Below are 18,808 nucleotides of genomic sequence, written 5' to 3'. Positions count from 1 at the left end.
GAATGAGAAATGTTGCAATGAGTCAGTTAAGGATGTTATTAAATAATTGTTGTTTTGATTTCAACTTAAAAAAGTAGACATACATACTGCATTTGTCTCCTACATAGATTACTAAATCTAGTCTACATTGGTCACCAACATTTAAATTGTCTATATACCATACATTACAATAGAGCGCATCATTTTACGAGAAATTTGTATTAATAATAAATGCACAGACAAGCATTGAGCTGGACCTTAAATGAAAGGAAGTTCATGAATGGTTAATTGTGCATATTTTTGAAAGATGGTTGTTCTGATTGTTTTCTTCCTAAAGCTGTTCCTGGTATCTGGTAAAAAATGTTTACGTGATAGTAAGTAATGAAATACAACTAATTAGGTTTAAATTTAAAGACTTTGCAATTAAGTGTCCAAAGATTAAACGACTTAAAACGATGCTAAATTTAGAACAGAAAATCAATAACCTTGTGGTTCTCCTTTGAACATTAAAACATTCATTAAAAATTTTGTTTTAAAAACGGTAGGAAAATATTTTATGCAATTGTTGATAAAAACCATAAAGAGTGAAGGGGTAATTTTGAGCCCCTAAAATATATGCGGTACTCCCCCCCCCCCCTCCCCAATCGGCCACTGCTTAAGCCTCACAAATTCATTTTCTATACCCTTGAAATAAACCCCACTACGCCGTTATTGCTCCCACTTAGCATCTAATGTAGCTAATGTTGACCATTTTATTTGTATGTTGCCCAATGCATGACAGCCACTTTTAATGTAGCCAAAATCGCTTGCGTCACGGTTATTGACGCCCTCGCGAACCGGGCGGTATCCAGAGTTTCTTCCAGGCATCTCTTCGGGGGGGGGCAAAGCCCCCCCCCCCCCTCGAAATTTTTTTACCGCCCCCCCCCCCCCCCCCGAACGAAATGAAATTTATATAATTTATATAGAAAATATATACTTTTAGCAGTGTCCGCCCCCCCCCCCCCGAAGAAAGTTTACCGCCCCCCCCCCCGAAAATTTCAACTGCCCCCCCGGAGAAAAGAGTCTGGAAGAAACACTGGCGGTATCATGTACCAGTGGAGACGGGAAGGTCTGGTTCAAACTTTTTAGATCCCCACTACCCCTAAGGTCGGGCCGGGTGCTTGACGGCGGGGTACCTGCGTTCAGTGGGGTGGAAGATAAGCCTGGTGAGAACCCAAGGACAGAATCGACCGCTACACGGTAACCAAACCGATATACAAACCAGTTAGTCGAAGTTTGCCGTGTTGAGGCCTGCCTGGCTAATGGGAGACACCTCCTGAGTCGGTGATGTGTGTAAAGAAAGAAAGGAAGCCAATGTAGCAGAGGCTTCGTGAGGGAGGGGGGGGGGACGGACATATGTCTCCGGGCGCCGACCTTAGGGGGCGCCAAAATGGGTTGGAAAAAAAATTGCAAGTTTGAGGGGTGGGGGCTGCAAATCGAAACTTTGAGGGGGTGCAAATCGAAAGTTTGTCCCCGGGCGCCGGGAAGGGTCGCTACGCCTCTGCTATGTCGACCACATTGTTTTTATATAGCCCGATGTCAGCTATTTAACGTAGCCAATGTCAGCCATATTGCTTTTAAGGAACCAATGTAGGCCATTTTGTTTAATTTAACCCAAAGTTGGGCATATTGTTTTTGTAGACCAACCTTAGCCATGCAGATCATGTGTAGCCCAACGTCAGCCATGTTGTCCTAAAACCCTATACTAAATATAACAACCAATAAATCGTCTGCTTCCTCGCGTAGACCGCTCTATTTGCCCTAAGGGCTTCTACGGAGAGAACTGCTTACTGAAATGCCACTGCCCTAAATATGCATGCCGTGCTGATGGCACTTGCGATGACTTGATGTGCATGCAAGGATCGTTCGGATTATTTTGCGAGAGAGGTAAGTGCTTGCAGATTTTTTTTTCACCCACTGGGTGGTGAGTGTTGGAGGCATTGGATATTTGGGGGGGGGGGGGGGGGGGGAAGGAAAGATGGGCAAAGAAAAACATCGCAATGGAAACCTGCGCACTAAAAATGTTACAAGGACATTTTTGTTTTCTTAAATCAAGCATCATTTGTAGACCTTAACAAAGAGTGACTGCAAGTACATAGTAGCGTAATAAAACAAAATACCACGAAAGATGACAAAATTAAAGTGTATTAGTATTATTAGTTTTTATTTGCGCATTTTTCTCTTTGCGCAGTTTTAGGTTACGTGGTTACGCTTCTTAAAACGATTTTTACCCCTCCCCTTTCCCCTTCGTCACAAAAGAGATATAACCATTTAAAATGAAATCACACCTCACTCTACCACCCATCTCAAAAGGGAATTCTTTTAAGCAGCGATTTCTTTCTAAAATATTAACTGAGCTCGTCAAAGTTGAAAATATCAATACGACATATTTATCACAATTCCCAAAAAATAAGTCTTTTGAAAACGCGAAATAACGAAATTTCGTGTGGTTTTTTTTTAACCCTAACCTTTCAAAATGTTACTTTGCACCTTACCTCTCACCCTTATCACACATCTTCATAAAAGTCCGACTGCTTCCCTTCCTTCTAGAAGTGTGACGTCATTCAATGGAAATACGTTATTAACGAATTTCAGAAAACAAAATACGCAATCGAAAACTGTCGCAAACAGAAAAAGGTGCAAATATAAACTCGTTATATTAATACACTTCAATGGCGTGGCTAGGTCGGGTGTCACCCGGTGCGGCACTTTGTGGTGTCATCCCCCCCCCCCATCCCCACTGAGAAGCAAAGTATACATACATACAAACATATATATATATATATATATATATATATATATATATATATATATATATATATATATATATATATATATATATATATATATATATATATATATATATACAGGGGCGTAGCGAGGGGGGGGCGGGGGGTGCGGACCGCACCGGGTGACACCATTTAGGGGGTGACACCAAGGCAAAAAATAGCAAAATATATAGAGAAAAACTCGAGGGGGGGGGGGTGCAAATCGAAAGTTTGAGGGGGGGGTGCAAATCGAAAATTTGAAAGTTTGTCCCTGGGAAGGGTCTCTATGCCTCTGGGGGGGTGACACCATTAAGTGCCGCACCGGGTGACACCCGACCTCGCTACGCCACTGTATATATATATATATATATATATATATGTGTGTGTGTGTGTGTGTGCCTGCGAGTGTCGGCCTACATAGTCCTATAATTTAAATATGTGTTTTACCTTTAGTCTATTAATTACACAGGTGTATGTAGCATTGTGTTCTCTATAGTTAGCTCGTTTACGTCATGGTGTCACCCCCTCCCGCTTGTAATAATTGTTGGTTTGTACTTAAAAGACTATTTCAATTTCATTAATCATCTATGGAACTGGCAAACAAAAGCATTTTTCTTCGGTATGTTATGCAATTTTTTGCCATGGTGTCACCCTTAAATGTTATCACCCGGTGCGGTCCGCACCCCCCGCCCCGCCCCGCCCTCGCTACGCCTCTGATACACTTACATTTTATCTTATTTCGTGGAGAAATGTTTTATTATTCTAAAATCTACATGTAATCATTCTTTGCTAGCGTTTTAAAATGATCTATTTTAAAAAAAAAACCCCACCTTTTATTTCCATTTTCGTGTGCAGTTTTTGGTCGTGCATTTTTCCGTAGTGCATTTCATTTTTAAATATGTTCTACGAAAAAAAAAATACTTTTACAAATATGTAGAAGATATGGAGGGACATCGTAGACGAGTGTTAGTGCATTTGGCTACTAGCCCGAAAATCTCGAATTCGGATCTCGATTCGGACTAAAGGCTGTAGTACGGCCTTCCACCCAGCTCTTATGGGTACCTGATTTACGTTGAGGAAAGTAAAGACGGCTGGGTAAAGTACTGACCACAACCATCCCTTCATATGCCGAGGTCAGTCAAGAAAATTTGAAACCTATCTGCTAAGATCGCTTGGCCCTAAAAATGAATATTTACTGTACTATTTAGAAGACATGAGCTGGTTGGCCGCAGATGTGTTCCCCTGTGAGCTGTTTGATGGCGAGGACTACACATGTGTCAACACGCTGAACCAGAGCATCGAGCTGAGCTTTACACAGGATGTGCTCGTCAAGTCGTTTACACTGGAGTTCGATGTGCTGGGTGACTGGCATTTTGTAATTAATGTGATGGGGGAGGGGGGAGAAAGGATGTGGGGGTGGGTGCTGGTATGGGGGTGGAATATATATGTCATATCATTTACACTGGATTCTCATGAGACTTGGTACTTTCTAGTTAATGTGGTGGGGGGGGGGGATGAGCTGGGGGAGGGGAGGTGGGGGTGGTGATGTTAGTGGTGGTGATTGTGGGCGGATGAAATATGGTCGTCAAGAATTGTTTTAAACATGCTGACTTTCTGGTGTGTGTGTGTGGGGGGGGGGGGTGTCACTAGTTAAAGATAAAATATCTTTTTCGTATTTCTTTTGACAGTGGCGTAGGCAGGGGGGTTGGGGGGGGGGGGGTCATAGCCCCCCATATACCCCTCGGTGTATATATAAAGTTTGAGGGGGATGTAAATCGAAAGTTTGAGGGGGGGGGGGTGCAAATTAAAAGTCTGAGGGAGGGGGGTGGGTGCAAATCGAAGGTTTGTCCCCGGGTAAAAATTGGACCCCCCCTTGAGACGATCCGGGCTACGCCACTGTCTTTTGATGTTGGGGGGGGGGGGGTGCAAGTGCATTTTTGGGGAGTGTACCCCCCCCCCCCCCCCCCAAAGCCTGAGAGAAACTGTTCTTTTGTCCCACACAATAAAGAACTTTACACGTGTTTCTTGGGAATATCTAACAACAACTTTTCCTCTCTGAAAATTTCAATGTTATGTTGTTATAAAACTAACTGTTCTGGTCAAAGAGACGGTCAAAGAAGACTCCTTCCTGGTCAGTGTATTGACCGATCCAGCCAACGGCTCTACGACAGCACAGGCTCTGGCTGTGAAGAAAGCCAACAGTCAAAGTGTGGTGGTCAATTTGATCTCACCGGTCCAGTTGAGAAAGTTCACTGTGGAGATCAAGACGGACCTGCTTTTGTGTTCTTTGTATATTGATGGAGGTGAGCGTCTTAATGTAACAGTTGACACTGTGGCGTCACAAGGGGGTGGGTGGGTATGCTTGGCCTGCAAAAGAGTGACAGCAAATGTGACAGAACATTTGTTTTGTTTGCTGAGTACTGAATTGACTGAATTGTTTTCAATCATTAATTAGTAATTAATTATTAATTACTCATTAGATTATCTAGATCTAGATAAATAACATATAATTCATAATGATTTTATATAAAATCTGGGTAGAAAATTATACAAATGTGTTTATAACTTTATAGCTTATATACCAGAATACTGGTGTCCGCTACTTGTAAAAATACTGATGCGACGTTACTGTTGTATTACTACTCTTAGTGACGCTATTGGTGTGACACTACTGTTGTGACGATACTTGTATATTGTTGTTGTTGTGATGCTACTGTTGTAACACTATGGTTGTGATGCTATGGGTGTGACACTATTGGTGTGATGCTACTGTTGTGACGATACTTGTATATTGTTGTTGTTGTGATGCTACTGTTGTAACACTATGGTTGTGACGCTATGGGTGTGACACTATTGGTGTGATGCTACTGTTGTGACGATACTTGTATATTGTTGTTGTTGTGATGCTACTGTTGTGACACTCCTGTTGTGATGCTATGGTTGTGTCACTATTGGTGTGACGCTACTGTTGTGACGCTATTGGTGTGACACTACTTGTATATGGTTACTGTTGTGACACTACTGTTATGATGCTACTGATGTATTGTTGCCGATGTGACGCTGTTAGTGTGAAGTTACTGTTGTGACGCTACTTTTGTGATGTTACTCTTATTGACGCTATTGGCGTGACGCTACTGTTTTAACATTACTAATGTGAAGCTACTGATGTAAAGCTACTGTAGTAATACTACTTGTAACGCCACTATCAACATGACGAAACTTTTTCAGTAATGTACTACATCCTCCTGTATGTACTACATCAGGTGTTCATCTATTCCACAGGTCATAGGCTAAAACAGCATGCAAGTATCTACATGGGAGAGAACATAGAACAAGGCGTCATCAGCAAGCTCAGGGACGGCAATAGACGCAGCTCCTGTGTTGATTTCAGTAGTGTTGGTACATTCAGTGTCCTGACTTTTTCATGGAAATATATCTTTAAAGTAGAGATTTATTTGAAAGGTAAGATTGACTTTCTTATTATTATGCTGAGTTTGGGTTGAATGTGAAGTGCTGTTTTAGAAATGAGTGGCGGAGTGCGTGGTCTGCACTATGGTCACCATTTGAAGGGTGACACCAAGCCAATATTTGGAACATTTTAGTTACTTTTATTTGGAATTAAAAATTTTCAAATCCATCATTTAAAACCTTAGCAAAGAATGATTACATATACATCATAGCATAGTAAAATATATTTCCACAAAATATGACCAAGTGAATTTATATCAATGCATTTTTCTGTTTACACTTTTCGATGAACTGTAAACACAGTATATTATATTTATGTAGACCTGTAAACACAGTGTAAATAGTAATAGAGCTGCACTACACATATTATTTGGGTGTAGGGCATCAAACACCATCAGCATTAATTTAATTTCATGTGATACCCCCCCCCCCTCTCCAACGAGATACTATTTATATAGTAAAACCTTGTACATGTGTCGTCCCCCTGAAAATTTCATGTGCCCCAACCCGGAAAAAATAGTCTGAAAGAAACACTGATCTCAGCCAGTATTTGTATTCCCCAGAGCACGAAAATGAGGAGATAGTGTTGCAAGTGTCGGGAACTGACGTGGAGGACAAAAAATTTGAATTCACAGTGGAGAGCAAGGGAAACAATCCGGTGCTACTGTTTGTAAACCGTGAAGTCAGACAAACAGACATTCATTGGAACAACAAGAAGTTGAATGTTTGCGAGGTTGAAATTTTTGGAGGTAGACCAAATTACATTAAATTCATTTTAAAAAAAAAATATTTTTAGACCCAAACCCTAGGCTTTATGGGACGCGTTGCCTAAGCATTAGAGCGCTAAGATGCTAACCCGAAAGACTCTAGTTCAAATCTGGGGTAAATTCAGTAGAACGTACCTGAGTCTACCCAGCTCTGATGAGTATCTAACTCAAGTTGGGGAAAGTAAAGTTAGCAGGGGAAAGTGCTGACCACGCCTTCCCTTCATATGCTGAGGGCAAGAAGCATATGAACTCTATTTCATCCGGCCAATGGACCGTTTGGTCTAAAGAGCATTCTTTACTTTTATTAATCTTAAACTTTAATGTAGAAGGTAAACTAGGCCAAATTAGTAGAAATTACGTTTCCCAAAAAAATACGCGCACCAACACTGCGCACATAGAAAAATGAGCAAATGCAAACTCATGATACGAATACACTTTCATTTTGAAATGTTGGAAAAAATGTTTTATTATTCTACAATGTACATGTGGTCATTCATGGCTATCTTCGTTAAATTATCGATTTTAAAATAAATTCCCTGTGCGAATTTTTTCTGGTCTTCATAATTACTCATGCTTAATGTTTTTTCAACATGCCAATCATAAAAACCTAATGTAGAATCTAGTTATCCAATCAAAATCCACCTTTCTCTAGAAACAGTGTTTGAAAACCTAGCCATAAGCGCAGCTGTAAATGACATCTACAGCACCACCCTACAGACCAGGAGCTCAGTGTTTTATGGAATCATCGTAGCTGTGTGTGTGGCTTTGGTACTCTATCAGATATCACAGAGATGTGAGAAAAAACCAGGTCAGATTTGACTGATCCTTAGCAATCAGACAGTCAATATATTTACATATATATATATGTATATATATATATATATATATATAGTAATACCTAGATAAATAAATATATATTTTTTAATATGTATATATATTTATTAATATGTAGATACATATACATATTAATATGTAGATACATATACATACATATATATTAATATGTAATATATATTATGTATATACATATAAATAAAAAAAATATATATTAATATGTATATATGAAATAGTAGAGTTAGAAGGGTAACACCAAACCAGAAATGCACTGTTATTGGAGGGAGGTGGGGTGAAATTGTCAGTTACTGCACCGGGTGACACCTGACCGAGCCAACAAATATTATGTATAGACTTTATACGTATGAATACTAAATTAATCTTCCTTGTTACAGTAAGAAAGGGAAGTCGTGCAAAACATAAGCCACATACTACGGTATGATTGACAACAGGCCAACAAGGATAAATTATTCTTTGTCAATTTTGTTTGTTGTTTGACAGAATAACGTTTTAACTTTTTGATTAAAAAACTTAATATTTGAACAATTTCTCTATAGTTTTAAATATAAATTACAAAATAGATGTTACTAGTTACAATTAGAAAGTATTCTTATTTCTTTTGTTGGTAATTGCCTGTTTTGTCTTTCATGATTATGATTCTTGTGCAACGGTAGCCTAATCCAAGTGTGCAAATATTTTTGAGTCTTCACAACTCACTAGAAATGTGGTGAAAAATAAAGAAAATAATACCACTTAACAGTCATGTAGATTTGAAACTTAATTTTGCAAATGAAAAGTTATAAAAAACTATTGTTTCACTGAAGATTAAAAAAAAAATTCTGTATATTTTTGTTTCTCTCACAACTAACATACATGTCTGCAGAAACAGTGAGGTAAAAATTTAAGACCAGCAAAAAAAATTTATTTCACACTAAAAACTGCACTTGTTAGTGCAGTGTAAGCATCTGGCACAGTACATACTCCTGAGAGAACTATGTAACCATTATCCAACTGTGGTAGTGTGGGCAACTTGTATGAGCACACAAACATAAGGCACGATACCACCAAACTGAGTGAAGGAATAAACTTGACTTATTCCAATGAATCCTGATTCTAGACCTCTTCAACTGACAGTTTTGGGCAGTGTTTTTCTACGGGGCCCATGTGTGCCCACACATTATCTTCAGCAGTTCTCCATGATTTTCTAGACCTGCCCACTTTTCCCAGTGGTTACCACCAACTTATACAGGTTTTAAAAAACCAGAGTGTATCAACTTTTGGGCATCACAGAAAAGAAATTTTAGTTAGTTATCATTTTTGACTAAGTTTAGTCTTTTTTACTTTCTCGTATATACGAAGTATAGAGAAAGTCTTGTAATCGTGCAAAAAAAAAAAATCGAGATTTTTACAAATCTCGACGTTTCACACCTCACTGATACGGAAAAACATAATTTTGCAATCTTGTCCGTATGTCTGTCTGTCCGTGTGTAAACACGATAACTTGAGTACCGTTACAGCTAGGTTGATGAAATTTCATATATAGGTATTTAATCAAAATCGTAGATCCGTATCAACTTTTGAGCGATTTCCGATAACCGGAAGTGGTACTTTTCCTACTTTGAATTTTTCAAAAGCCTATAACTTGAGTACTATTTCAGATAGATAAATGAAATTTCATATGTAAGTAAAAGATCTAATTCTCTACCTTCTATTAAATTTTGAGTCATTTCCGTTGACTGGAAGTAGTACTTTACGCTACTTCCGATTTCTCAAAAAACTAATGTAAATTTTAAAAGTAATAATAATATTGCGCACCATTATGCGCTTTTTTATTTGGCGTTCACTTGGTGTGCAATTAATTTGTCTAAGAGATTTTATTCTATTTTTAAAACTTTAAGTATTTAAAATGGATTAAAAATCATGTCTATAGCCCGAGTTCCCATCCCCTGTTATTTTATATAAGAATATTCGAGAAAGTTTAGGGGAGATCACTCCCGGTTTATTTACAACTGAAGCCAAGACCAAATTTTAAAATTAGTTAAATTCACCCTGTAATGTAATAAGACAAAGACATGATGCAGTTTAAGGTTCAATTTAATAAAACCACCCACACACCATACATACACATTTTTAACATAACTTTTAATTACAAAACAACATATATTTTCCTCTAATTTTCAATGAAGTGGATTAACTTGAAAGATGATTCACTCTGTTGCTTGTGGCAGACTATTCATAGCCTCTGTAGATAGAATAATTTGTTTTAAATATAGTTATTTATAAATATATGTTGTGTGTAAAAGTTGTGCACAACTTGATGAGCTGAGGCTTGAGATATTCACATTTAATGTTATAGCTCTTTTTTGTATTTTTGTGATTCTGTTATAAGACTTTGGCAAGTACTTCAGGTTAGGTTAGAAAGCACATTAGAAAACTATTTCTAATGTGCTCACATTTCGTTGTAAAATATGAACTAGTAAAAATAGTAATGAATATTGGTTATTTTCCTCATTCCAAGTAAATTTTCTACAAACAAGGGAAATAAGTTAACAAAAAACAAAACACTTGAACTTAAGCCACACTCCTGGGCAAAAATATTTGAATGATAAATAGTCTAAATTTTAGTTTTTAAATTATACCAGCTTTTTAGTTATTATGTGCCAATCTGAAGTTGTCGATCTAAGCTAAGTCACTGCCATATGACTGGCTAATCATGCTGGCTGATCCAGCAGTTCATATTGAAACATTTTAGACAAAATTTTATGATGAGCCTGATATTAATAATGTTACATATAAACAGATCACACTTGTGTCATGTGAGTTTTATTTACATAAAAATCTAGATATTTCTTGGCGTCTAAATTACTGCAGTGAGCACATCAGTATTCTATAAATCATTGATCAATCAAAAACTCAGAGCTAGTGCATGTACTAGTAGAAAAAATAAAAGGGCAAATAGGGAAAACAATATTTCAACTTTTTGTTATTAAAAAAAAGCCATTAGAATTCACTTTTCCCATAAAATGTTTTTACACTACAGTGAATTTAGTACCTTCCTGTGAAATCCAAGACAAGGACACAAAGACACAACCTGCACTGACATTTAAGATACCTAACATAGATAAACTGGGATGGCGTTGTTGAATGTTAGATCATTTAACTGCTACCCAGAAAGTCTTGAGTTTGGGTCACTAGCTTGAGCTGTAGCACATCACTGAGTCCACCCAACTTACAATACAGAAAGTGTAGGAGACAGTGAACAGTGCTGACCACACTATCCCTTCATATGCCAAGGTCACAGAAACAGGTGAATATGTGGGTTGACAGGTTTAAAAGGGAACTTTACATTTACAGTATGATAAAGCCCTAATCCTTAATTTAACCCAACCAAGACTAATGACTAAACAGGAAAGTACCAACATTTCAATATAAAGAAAACTAAAGTACAAGAAGTACAAAATAAAACTGGGTAATAACTGATAAACAAAACAAAGGGAGTTAGGATGACATTGTTGAAACAGACTTAAGTCTAGGAAAGTAAAAACAGCTGGGCCTATTGCTGATCCACACTTTCCCATCACATGTAGGCGTAAAAATTATGGGCCTTGCTTCATCTGCCTTGTTGACAGTCAAGTTAAAAAAAAGAACTTGACTTTGTTTTACAAAAAAAATGCTGGGAGTACTCAGCATCTCCCGGCAGATTAATTAATTAATAGACAGAATAGGGAAAAAAGAAAAAACAATTATTTACAACCTTACCAGGTGAACAAAACAAGATCTAGACAGTATATGTTGATAATAAAATATTGAAGTGGAGCAAAACAAAACAAAATAATTACTCTTAAACCACCACCAGGGAATTCTACTGAGTAAATTTTACTATAGTCACAATTTTAAAACTTACTTTTTCTCCTAGACAATGGGATAATGGAATATATAAACTTTTAATTACTTTAGTTCAAGCTGTGCTATTCTCAAGATAGTAACAGTAATAAATATAAATAAGGAAAAAATCTGTTTGACCAATTCGAATAAAAAAGAGCAATATTACAATGGATTATTAATCCAAATTAAAATGTCATCATTGAGCAATTGTATCATAACCTTGAATTTGATAAATATACATGAAATTAGTATTAAAATGGATGTTTCTTAGTTAAACACAAAAAAGTATTTATTAAAGAAACTCAATCACTTTTGGCACCAAAGTATTTTTATAAAAAAACCCATTAATTTAAACTTACTTGATCATATGAGCAATCTCCCAGTTTGTATCAGATACAATAGGTCCTTTAAGTTCCACTCCTTCTTTTGTAATAACGGCTAATTGATACTGTAGAGATCAAAACAAGGAATGTAAGTTTAGCATTAACTTGAGGGGATCCCAATAAAACAAGTAGCAGTCTCAATATTGTAAAAAAAACTCAAATTTTGACTTCCTAGCAGTACTCACTTTAAAACATGATTTTGTGCATTAATTATCACATACAAACATACATTATGCAATTATGTATGGGGCATTTACTCCACTTCTTGTGAAAAATTAAGAGTGGTAAAAATTAATTTCTTAACCAAGTTTATTTACAAAGAAAGGTAGACAGTATTACACCACCTCTCCTGTTATAGAGTGTCTAATGAAAATGAAGCTGTCAGTGATGAGAGCTTAAAGGACATTACCTTGTTGAGGGCCCTGGCATCTCTGTAGAACAAAAGTTTCATACACCTGTCAATCAGTTGGACGGCCTCATCCTTGGTCATGTCAGGCTTCTTCTCCATGGCATCACGAATAATGGGCTGGTGATTAAAGATGACAAGAAAATACAGTGGATAGCATAGTATGATATACATTTAGGCAGCCTTAACAATAGTTGGTACTAATTTAGCAATGAATTACAAAAATTAATGACAAAATCCTTAAAAAAAAAACAGTTTGAAGATATAAACACTACAAAATGAACATAAATTTTTAAAATTTAAAAACCTTTTCAAAGATTTATATTTGATAATTTAAAAATATTAACATGCTAAACAGCATGAAAAGGTAGCAGGTGAAACATCAATAAATGTGTTTCTAGAGCGTGGAAAACAAAGTCTGATTTTAAGATGCCAATGTTTATAGAAAACCTACTTCAAATATTTTAGAAACATACTTGAAATAGACATATTTTTAAGTATAATGGAACAAAGTATTGCACTATTAGAAAAAGAAAAGTAATCCACTTACCAGAGCCAGATAAGCACCAAAACCACTAGCCATAGATGGAGCCTCATAAGCCATTCCTATTTTGTCAACATAACCCAGGTATCTAAAAACAAATAATATTAAAAATGCAATTACTTTTACTTCAAAGTGAGTTTCTGAAGTGAGACTGGTTAATTGGTCTTGTTTGCTTTGTGAAGACTAATACATTGTTTTTGATTCTATCATTTATGGCTGCTGGTATTTTCAGCCTATTAGCCTCAAGTTTCTGTCATAGTTGAAACACCAAGCTGTCATCCTTTTTCTAGTGTCATCTGTTTCTTCCTCTTCTGCCTTCTCTTCTAAAAACAACCTACACTTAGATATGCTGCCACAATCCATTTTTCTAGTGTCATCTGTTTCTTCCTCTTCTGCCTTCTCTTCTAAAAACAACCTACACTTTGATCTGCTGCCATAGGAAACTTCTACTGATACTTAGGTTTTCTAGGCCTCCAACACATGGTCACAAAAAAAAACCATTTTATTCAAAACAGTTTACTCAAGGTTTTTCACCAAGATTCTTCTTCTTCGTTCTTAATTTTTTAGTGTTGGGAGGGATTGAGCCTTATCTGCCAGAGGGTTTGAACTCGAGACTTTTTTCGAATTTATCAACCATGAGCTTTGCCGACTCGACCATGCTTCCATCACAATTAAGGATTACGTGTCAACTGGTTATGCACCATTGAGGCCATTGACTCCGATTTCAGCCTGCTTTTCTTTTTGGATTTGCTTCCATAGCCTTTGTCCAACCAAGAACAAACTACAAGGCAGCAGTTGTTTGATTTTTGAGTTGTCTCTCCTAGAAGAGCGTCTGTCCCCAGCTAACGAGCCTCATCTGCCCGAGGGTTCGAACTAGAGACTTTTCGGTTTAGCAACCATGAGCTTTACCGACTCGACCACGCCGACCCCTTCACCAATATGACATCCATGTTCACACTCAATCTTTTTTTGGACACCTGAAAGCATCAGAGACCACAGCCCACTAAATTCACAATGCCACAAATATACATATACATATGTGTCGAGGTGATAGCTGGTGGTGCAGAAGGAACAAAATGTAAATGGCCACAATGTTACAGTGCCATTAGAATACTTGGTTTTGAAAGGTGTCACAGATCTGGACTGACTCCAAGACAGGATAAAACAACTAACTAAGGGAGCCATGCAGTCCATCTTTTTTATTATAGCTGTTCATGTTTACTTGACTTAATGTGAGACTAGATAGCAGACCCTTCTATGTTAAATATATCAATTGACTTTGCAGAAAAAAAGCTTTGACTATAGATGTTTTTAAGCCTTGATTTATTAATGTCTCACTCTAATGTGGTATATTGTTTTGAGTTGAATATTTGCACAATTAAACAGTTATCAAAGTTTAAAAAAAAAACAGATTTAAAAAAAAAGACTTTCTACTAAATAAACCACTCATGAGCTGATGTAAGAATAATCAATCTCAGCATAGAGTATTATGATTTCTAGGAGATTCCATCTAATAATGCTTCAGTGACACAAAATAAGTGGCTAAACTTAGTTTGATGGGGTAATTCATTTGCTATACATATCTAAGGAATGTAGAAACCATCAATCTGAAAATGTATATATTCCAGTGATTGGAAAATTTGAGTACCCAACTCTAGATATTTTTAGAGACAACACAAGCAACTGTATAGTGATTTCATTGCGAGGTAGCTGACAATTTCTGATTTGTTTTTAAATTTAAAAAAATAATTCAATGGACAACAAGATGTTTAACAAAAGTCCTTACGGCTTGCCCTCATCAATACCAGCGACGACATATGTATTCCACAATGGATTGAACTGGCTGCGGCGGTTGTACAGAACTCTTGTCAACCAGCAATGTAGACTTTTTGGTGTGTAGCCAAACCCATCATTGAGACATTCTTCATCAATACTGTAAAATACAACACATCCCTATTTTAGATAGGTAAAATAAATTTTGTGAAATTCTTAACCTCATAAACATTTGTAAAATGTAAGTACATGCTAATTTAATAGCAATGGTTTAAAACCTACCATGTGGAGCAGTAGGAACAATACTTCTGAAGAAGTGAACAAATGTAGGAAAAATAAAAGGCAGACAAATGTACAATGGAGGATGTCACAAGGAAAGTAGTCATCACTGGAGTAGTTGGGGCTACAGGCACAGCAAAAAATAGCCCGGAATCATTGGAATGCACTTGTCTGTTCTAGTCGGATAACAGGCGTACTACTACTACTACTAATAATTAATAATGCTAAGTTTAACTATAATGTAAAACTTACACTTGTTGTTCAATAATATTTGAAAGATACTGAAAATCAGCATAATCTCCTGATGCTCCAATCACTGTTGTGTCGTTCACCTTCAGAAGCCTAGGGCAGTCACGATATTTTGAGAGGGAACCATATGAGCCAAGCATATCTGCAGCAATCACAACACCACCATTATACTGAACCCCAAGTACAGATGATCCCATAACAATGGGGTTCCTGGAAAGAAAAATGTAAGGTGTAAATTTTAATTTCAAGGACCAATTGTTTTTTAATTCATGCTTTATGAAAATAGATTTACAACAACAGAAAAAAAGCCTAAGAAGCTAAACAAAAAAAAAAAGGCTATTTCTAACAATATTCTTCCAAACAGTGCATTTCTTCTCAAAATCCATTGTGTAAGTTTTGAAAAAAAAAAGAATTATTTTTAAAAAAAAAAGGTTGTTAAAACTGTTAGATTGTTATTAGAGAAGAATATTCAAGTTTCAAATATGCCAAGTAGTGTTAAAAAATGGTCCATGGAAAAACAAACAAGTTAATTAAAAAGTCTAGTGACATTTAAGCGCAATTTCCTTATGTTATCTAAAAATAGCTCAGTCGTAGCGTAAATCAAGAGCAGGGTTAGTAAAACCATTGGTTGGTTATTAAAACGTTTTTTAGTAATTTTTTTTCCAGTATTTTACATGTTTTATTTACAATAGAGTTACATGACTAAAAACCATTGCGCGCCTACTGATGTGATGATGGCGCAGCTATTGAACGTGATGCCGCGTGTGGTGTGGTTGGATAAATATGCTTACTAATTCGGTCCAAATTTTAATTAATTAAAAAAAATTTTTGTGACCGAACGAAAGGATATTTTTGAAAACTTTCTTCGGCAATATTGTTCTAAATTATGGCAGGAATCGATTGGTACATGTTTCAAGTCGCTAAGTGGTCTGGTTGCCGAGATATGGGCCAAGGTTTTTTGGCTTTTCCGGGAAATCCATGAAAGAAACCCTTAATTTTTATGGCCTATGTTCATCCTCGTAACTTGCTTAACATAATTGCTTTTGGAACTAGTCATCGATATTGCTTCGTTGAGGAGGAGATACGACTTAAAGCTGCGGACACACATCCATCCATCCATCCATTCATTCATACATCCAGAAATGACGGGTTAATAAACGCAATTCTCCAGAATGGAAATTGCGCTAAAAAGTTACATTTTTCCTGCAATAGATCGGAAGAGCATTAATTTCTTTAAACTCACTCACTCAAAATCAGTTACAGTAATACTTTGTTCAAAGTAAATGCTTCCTTTTTTAAATTAGTAAATCTAGGCATTTATATTTCATTACAAGTTAATTGTCTGATTAGTACTCAGTAATCTATCGTTTTTAGGTGCGTAAAATCAGACGAGGCTAGAAATGTGAAAAAAAGTTATATTCTGCATCTTAAAAGAATAATTGTTTAACTAAATCTTAATAATGTTATTGGCTGGTCAGAATAGCGGCCGAGGCTATAAGGACATGGGACCCAATAGCAGCCATGGCTTTTGGGACCCGGGTCCAAATAGATGCATCCTTATTTATTACTAAAAAGTTTTATTGCAATTGTTTAAAAACAGGTACATGAATGAAACTTTGAAACATTTTTGTAGCTTTCAACTTTCAAAACATAAATCCTCCTACAAATGTAAAAAAAAAAATTCTAAAATTAAAGGGCTGATTCAAGCCTGAAAAAGATAAGCATGTGCAATGGAGAGAAACTACCACCTTCATTTGCGACGATTTTGATGGTATTGCGCATGCGTGTGCTTACAAAAAACAGCAGAACCATAACCCTATTCCTAATCTAATGGGTTCGCATTTTCTGCCAAAACATCTTTTGACTTTTAGAGTAGCTTAGTCACTTCGAAAATTTAATGAGTCACCTTTTTACACATTATTATTAGCCTCGACTGATTTTACATACCTAAAACAATAGATTACCTGGTAATCTACTATCTAGCTAAAAAACTAGATTTTAGACTCATATTCAATTTTCAGATTTGAAAAACAATGAACAGAGAGGCCTAGACAACAAAAAGCAGTGTGACGACAGTAGGCCGTTCGATTCAACACTTCCGGGTTTGTCATTTTCGTGGCATCTCACGGCTCATGCGCTTACTAAAATGGCGACCAGTTTCGCTTTCTCTAAACGGTAGAGGGATAAAACTATTGATTACGATGCCATCGTTAATTTTAGAAAACAGAACTATCCGTTTCTATTTCAGTCTGTTATTTAAGAATTCCCAGATGTACTTTTGACCTAATTTCTTTGTTTGTCTCGCAAGCGGCGCGTAAGTGAAAATAGCTCTATGTATTCTTGTCTTTTAAATCAAATAACTCTGAACTATCGCTTTCCTTGAAAACCAGCCTATGTTCCTTGAAAACTTTAAACTATTAATTTAACACACATTACAATTAACTGGTAATAATTTCTTGGGTTTATGAGATGTGTTCGTGGGCAAACGATCACCACCAATAATGCCATTTTATTATAATCTTGTTTGGTGAAAACGAGGCGCTGAAAATGTGTGCAGCGCAAGAATCCAATCATTTGGCTAGATTTATGACTGTTTTTTTATGTCACACCTAAAAATAGAATGTTTACGCTTTCTTCGTTGATGATAGTTTTTATTATTTTTAAAACTGAAAGTATTGCAGATTTTGTAACTTGGTATACTTACCCTTTATCAATTTTAAAAGCCTAGCATGGTAATTGTAAACAAATATAGTCATAAAACACAGAAATATAAAGTTCCAATTGCGATGTGACACACCCGGGTCACACCCCCTCAAGAAAACATGTGTTTATTAAGCTGTTTATCTCACTTTACAACAGTAATTAAAATTAATTTTCAAATTTTTATCACTTATTGGGTAAGATAAAGCACATGTTTACTAAAAATAAAACAAAAGCAAATTCTGTTTTAATGAGGGTCACGGGTCAAGTTTTTTTTCCTCCTGTCAAGTTCAGTGGAGGGTGCCACAGGCTGACTTGACTTTGGAATTTTTTTCAGCAATAATGACTTTGCACAGAAAGTTAAAATATGCTAAATTAGCTTAGTTTACTAGTGTTCAAGCTATTATTGATACATTTTTAATAAAAAAAATCATTCTGTAGGCCTAATTCTCATCAAAAAGCCTAACGACAGTCGACACTAGTCGACAGGTTGAAATGTAAAATAAAGAATTCTGTAGAATATTAGACGGAAATTAAATAGCCTAATTACTTACAGCGTGCGCTCTGAAGATCCATTGCAAGGCATGTTTTTACCACCAGGAAAATTATAAAATTGTCCAGGCGTTGGGCCACCAGACCAGAGAGCACCAGGAGATCCATTTCCAAACATTCCCGTTGACGCCATTTTCTCAACTTTGCAAGTCACAGAACCTTAAAATTCCCTACTTACTTTT

General features: G+C 36.4%; 2 protein-coding genes across 4 annotated transcripts; one reads left to right on the top strand and one right to left on the bottom strand.

The window, feature by feature from the left end:
- Positions 1 to 238: 238 nt before the first annotated feature.
- LOC131943287 (uncharacterized) lies at positions 239 to 8,629 on the top strand. 3 transcript variants are annotated; one of them, XM_059303312.1, is made up of 8 exons: positions 239 to 353; positions 1,765 to 1,905; positions 3,995 to 4,147; positions 4,892 to 5,089; positions 6,069 to 6,248; positions 6,818 to 7,003; positions 7,674 to 7,829; positions 8,251 to 8,629. In XM_059303312.1, the coding sequence occupies exons 1-8, from the start codon at positions 287 to 289 to the stop codon at positions 8,295 to 8,297; spliced, it is 1,128 nt and encodes a 375-aa protein (XP_059159295.1). In that variant the 5' UTR covers positions 239 to 286; the 3' UTR covers positions 8,298 to 8,629. The 3 variants fall into 3 exon arrangements, with proteins under 3 accessions (XP_059159295.1, XP_059159296.1, XP_059159297.1); XM_059303314.1 differs by lacking the exon at positions 239 to 353 and adding an exon at positions 375 to 520 and having other exon boundaries at positions 8,251 to 8,627; XM_059303313.1 differs by lacking the exon at positions 1,765 to 1,905 and having other exon boundaries at positions 261 to 353; positions 8,251 to 8,628.
- A 1,302-nt stretch (positions 8,630 to 9,931) lies between these two features.
- Positions 9,932 to 18,792, bottom strand: LOC131943297 (proteasome subunit beta type-4-like). The gene is made up of 7 exons (XM_059303328.1): positions 18,629 to 18,792; positions 15,378 to 15,584; positions 14,860 to 15,006; positions 13,080 to 13,161; positions 12,533 to 12,649; positions 12,100 to 12,188; positions 9,932 to 10,097 (listed from the first exon to the last, which is right to left on the bottom strand). Exons 1-7 carry the CDS (start codon positions 18,757 to 18,759, stop codon positions 10,085 to 10,087), a joined length of 786 nt encoding a protein of 261 aa, XP_059159311.1. The 5' UTR covers positions 18,760 to 18,792; the 3' UTR covers positions 9,932 to 10,084.
- Between the last annotated feature and the right edge of the window lie 16 nt (positions 18,793 to 18,808).

Source organism: Physella acuta, unplaced genomic scaffold (assembly GCF_028476545.2).
Source record: "Physella acuta isolate Inbredline_101_S28 unplaced genomic scaffold, ASM2847654v3 ptg000450l, whole genome shotgun sequence".
Lineage (NCBI taxonomy): Eukaryota > Metazoa > Mollusca > Gastropoda > Physidae > Physella > Physella acuta.
Note: the sequence above shows the minus strand (reverse complement) of the source record. Positions and strands in the feature narration are given on the sequence as shown.

What these genes read in the sequence shown, in the direction of transcription:
- LOC131943287 (XM_059303312.1), top strand. Translation starts at nt 287, where the DNA reads ATGGTTGTTCTGATTGTTTTCTTCCTAAAGCTGTTCCTGGTATCTGGT. An exon ending in AGTAGAGATTTATTTGAAAG is followed by an intron (nt 6,249 to 6,817) that starts GTAAGATTGACT and finishes TGTATTCCCCAG; the next exon opens with AGCACGAAAATGAGGAGATA. An exon ending in GAGATGTGAGAAAAAACCAG is followed by an intron (nt 7,830 to 8,250) that starts GTCAGATTTGAC and finishes TCCTTGTTACAG; the next exon opens with TAAGAAAGGGAAGTCGTGCA.
- LOC131943297 (XM_059303328.1), bottom strand. Translation starts at nt 18,759, where the DNA reads ATGGCGTCAACGGGAATGTTTGGAAATGGATCTCCTGGTGCTCTCTGG. An exon ending in GGATCTTCAGAGCGCACGCT is followed by an intron (nt 15,585 to 18,628) that starts GTAAGTAATTAG and finishes TTTTCTTTCCAG; the next exon opens with GAACCCCATTGTTATGGGAT. An exon ending in TTGGTGCTTATCTGGCTCTG is followed by an intron (nt 12,650 to 13,079) that starts GTAAGTGGATTA and finishes TTTAATCACCAG; the next exon opens with CCCATTATTCGTGATGCCAT.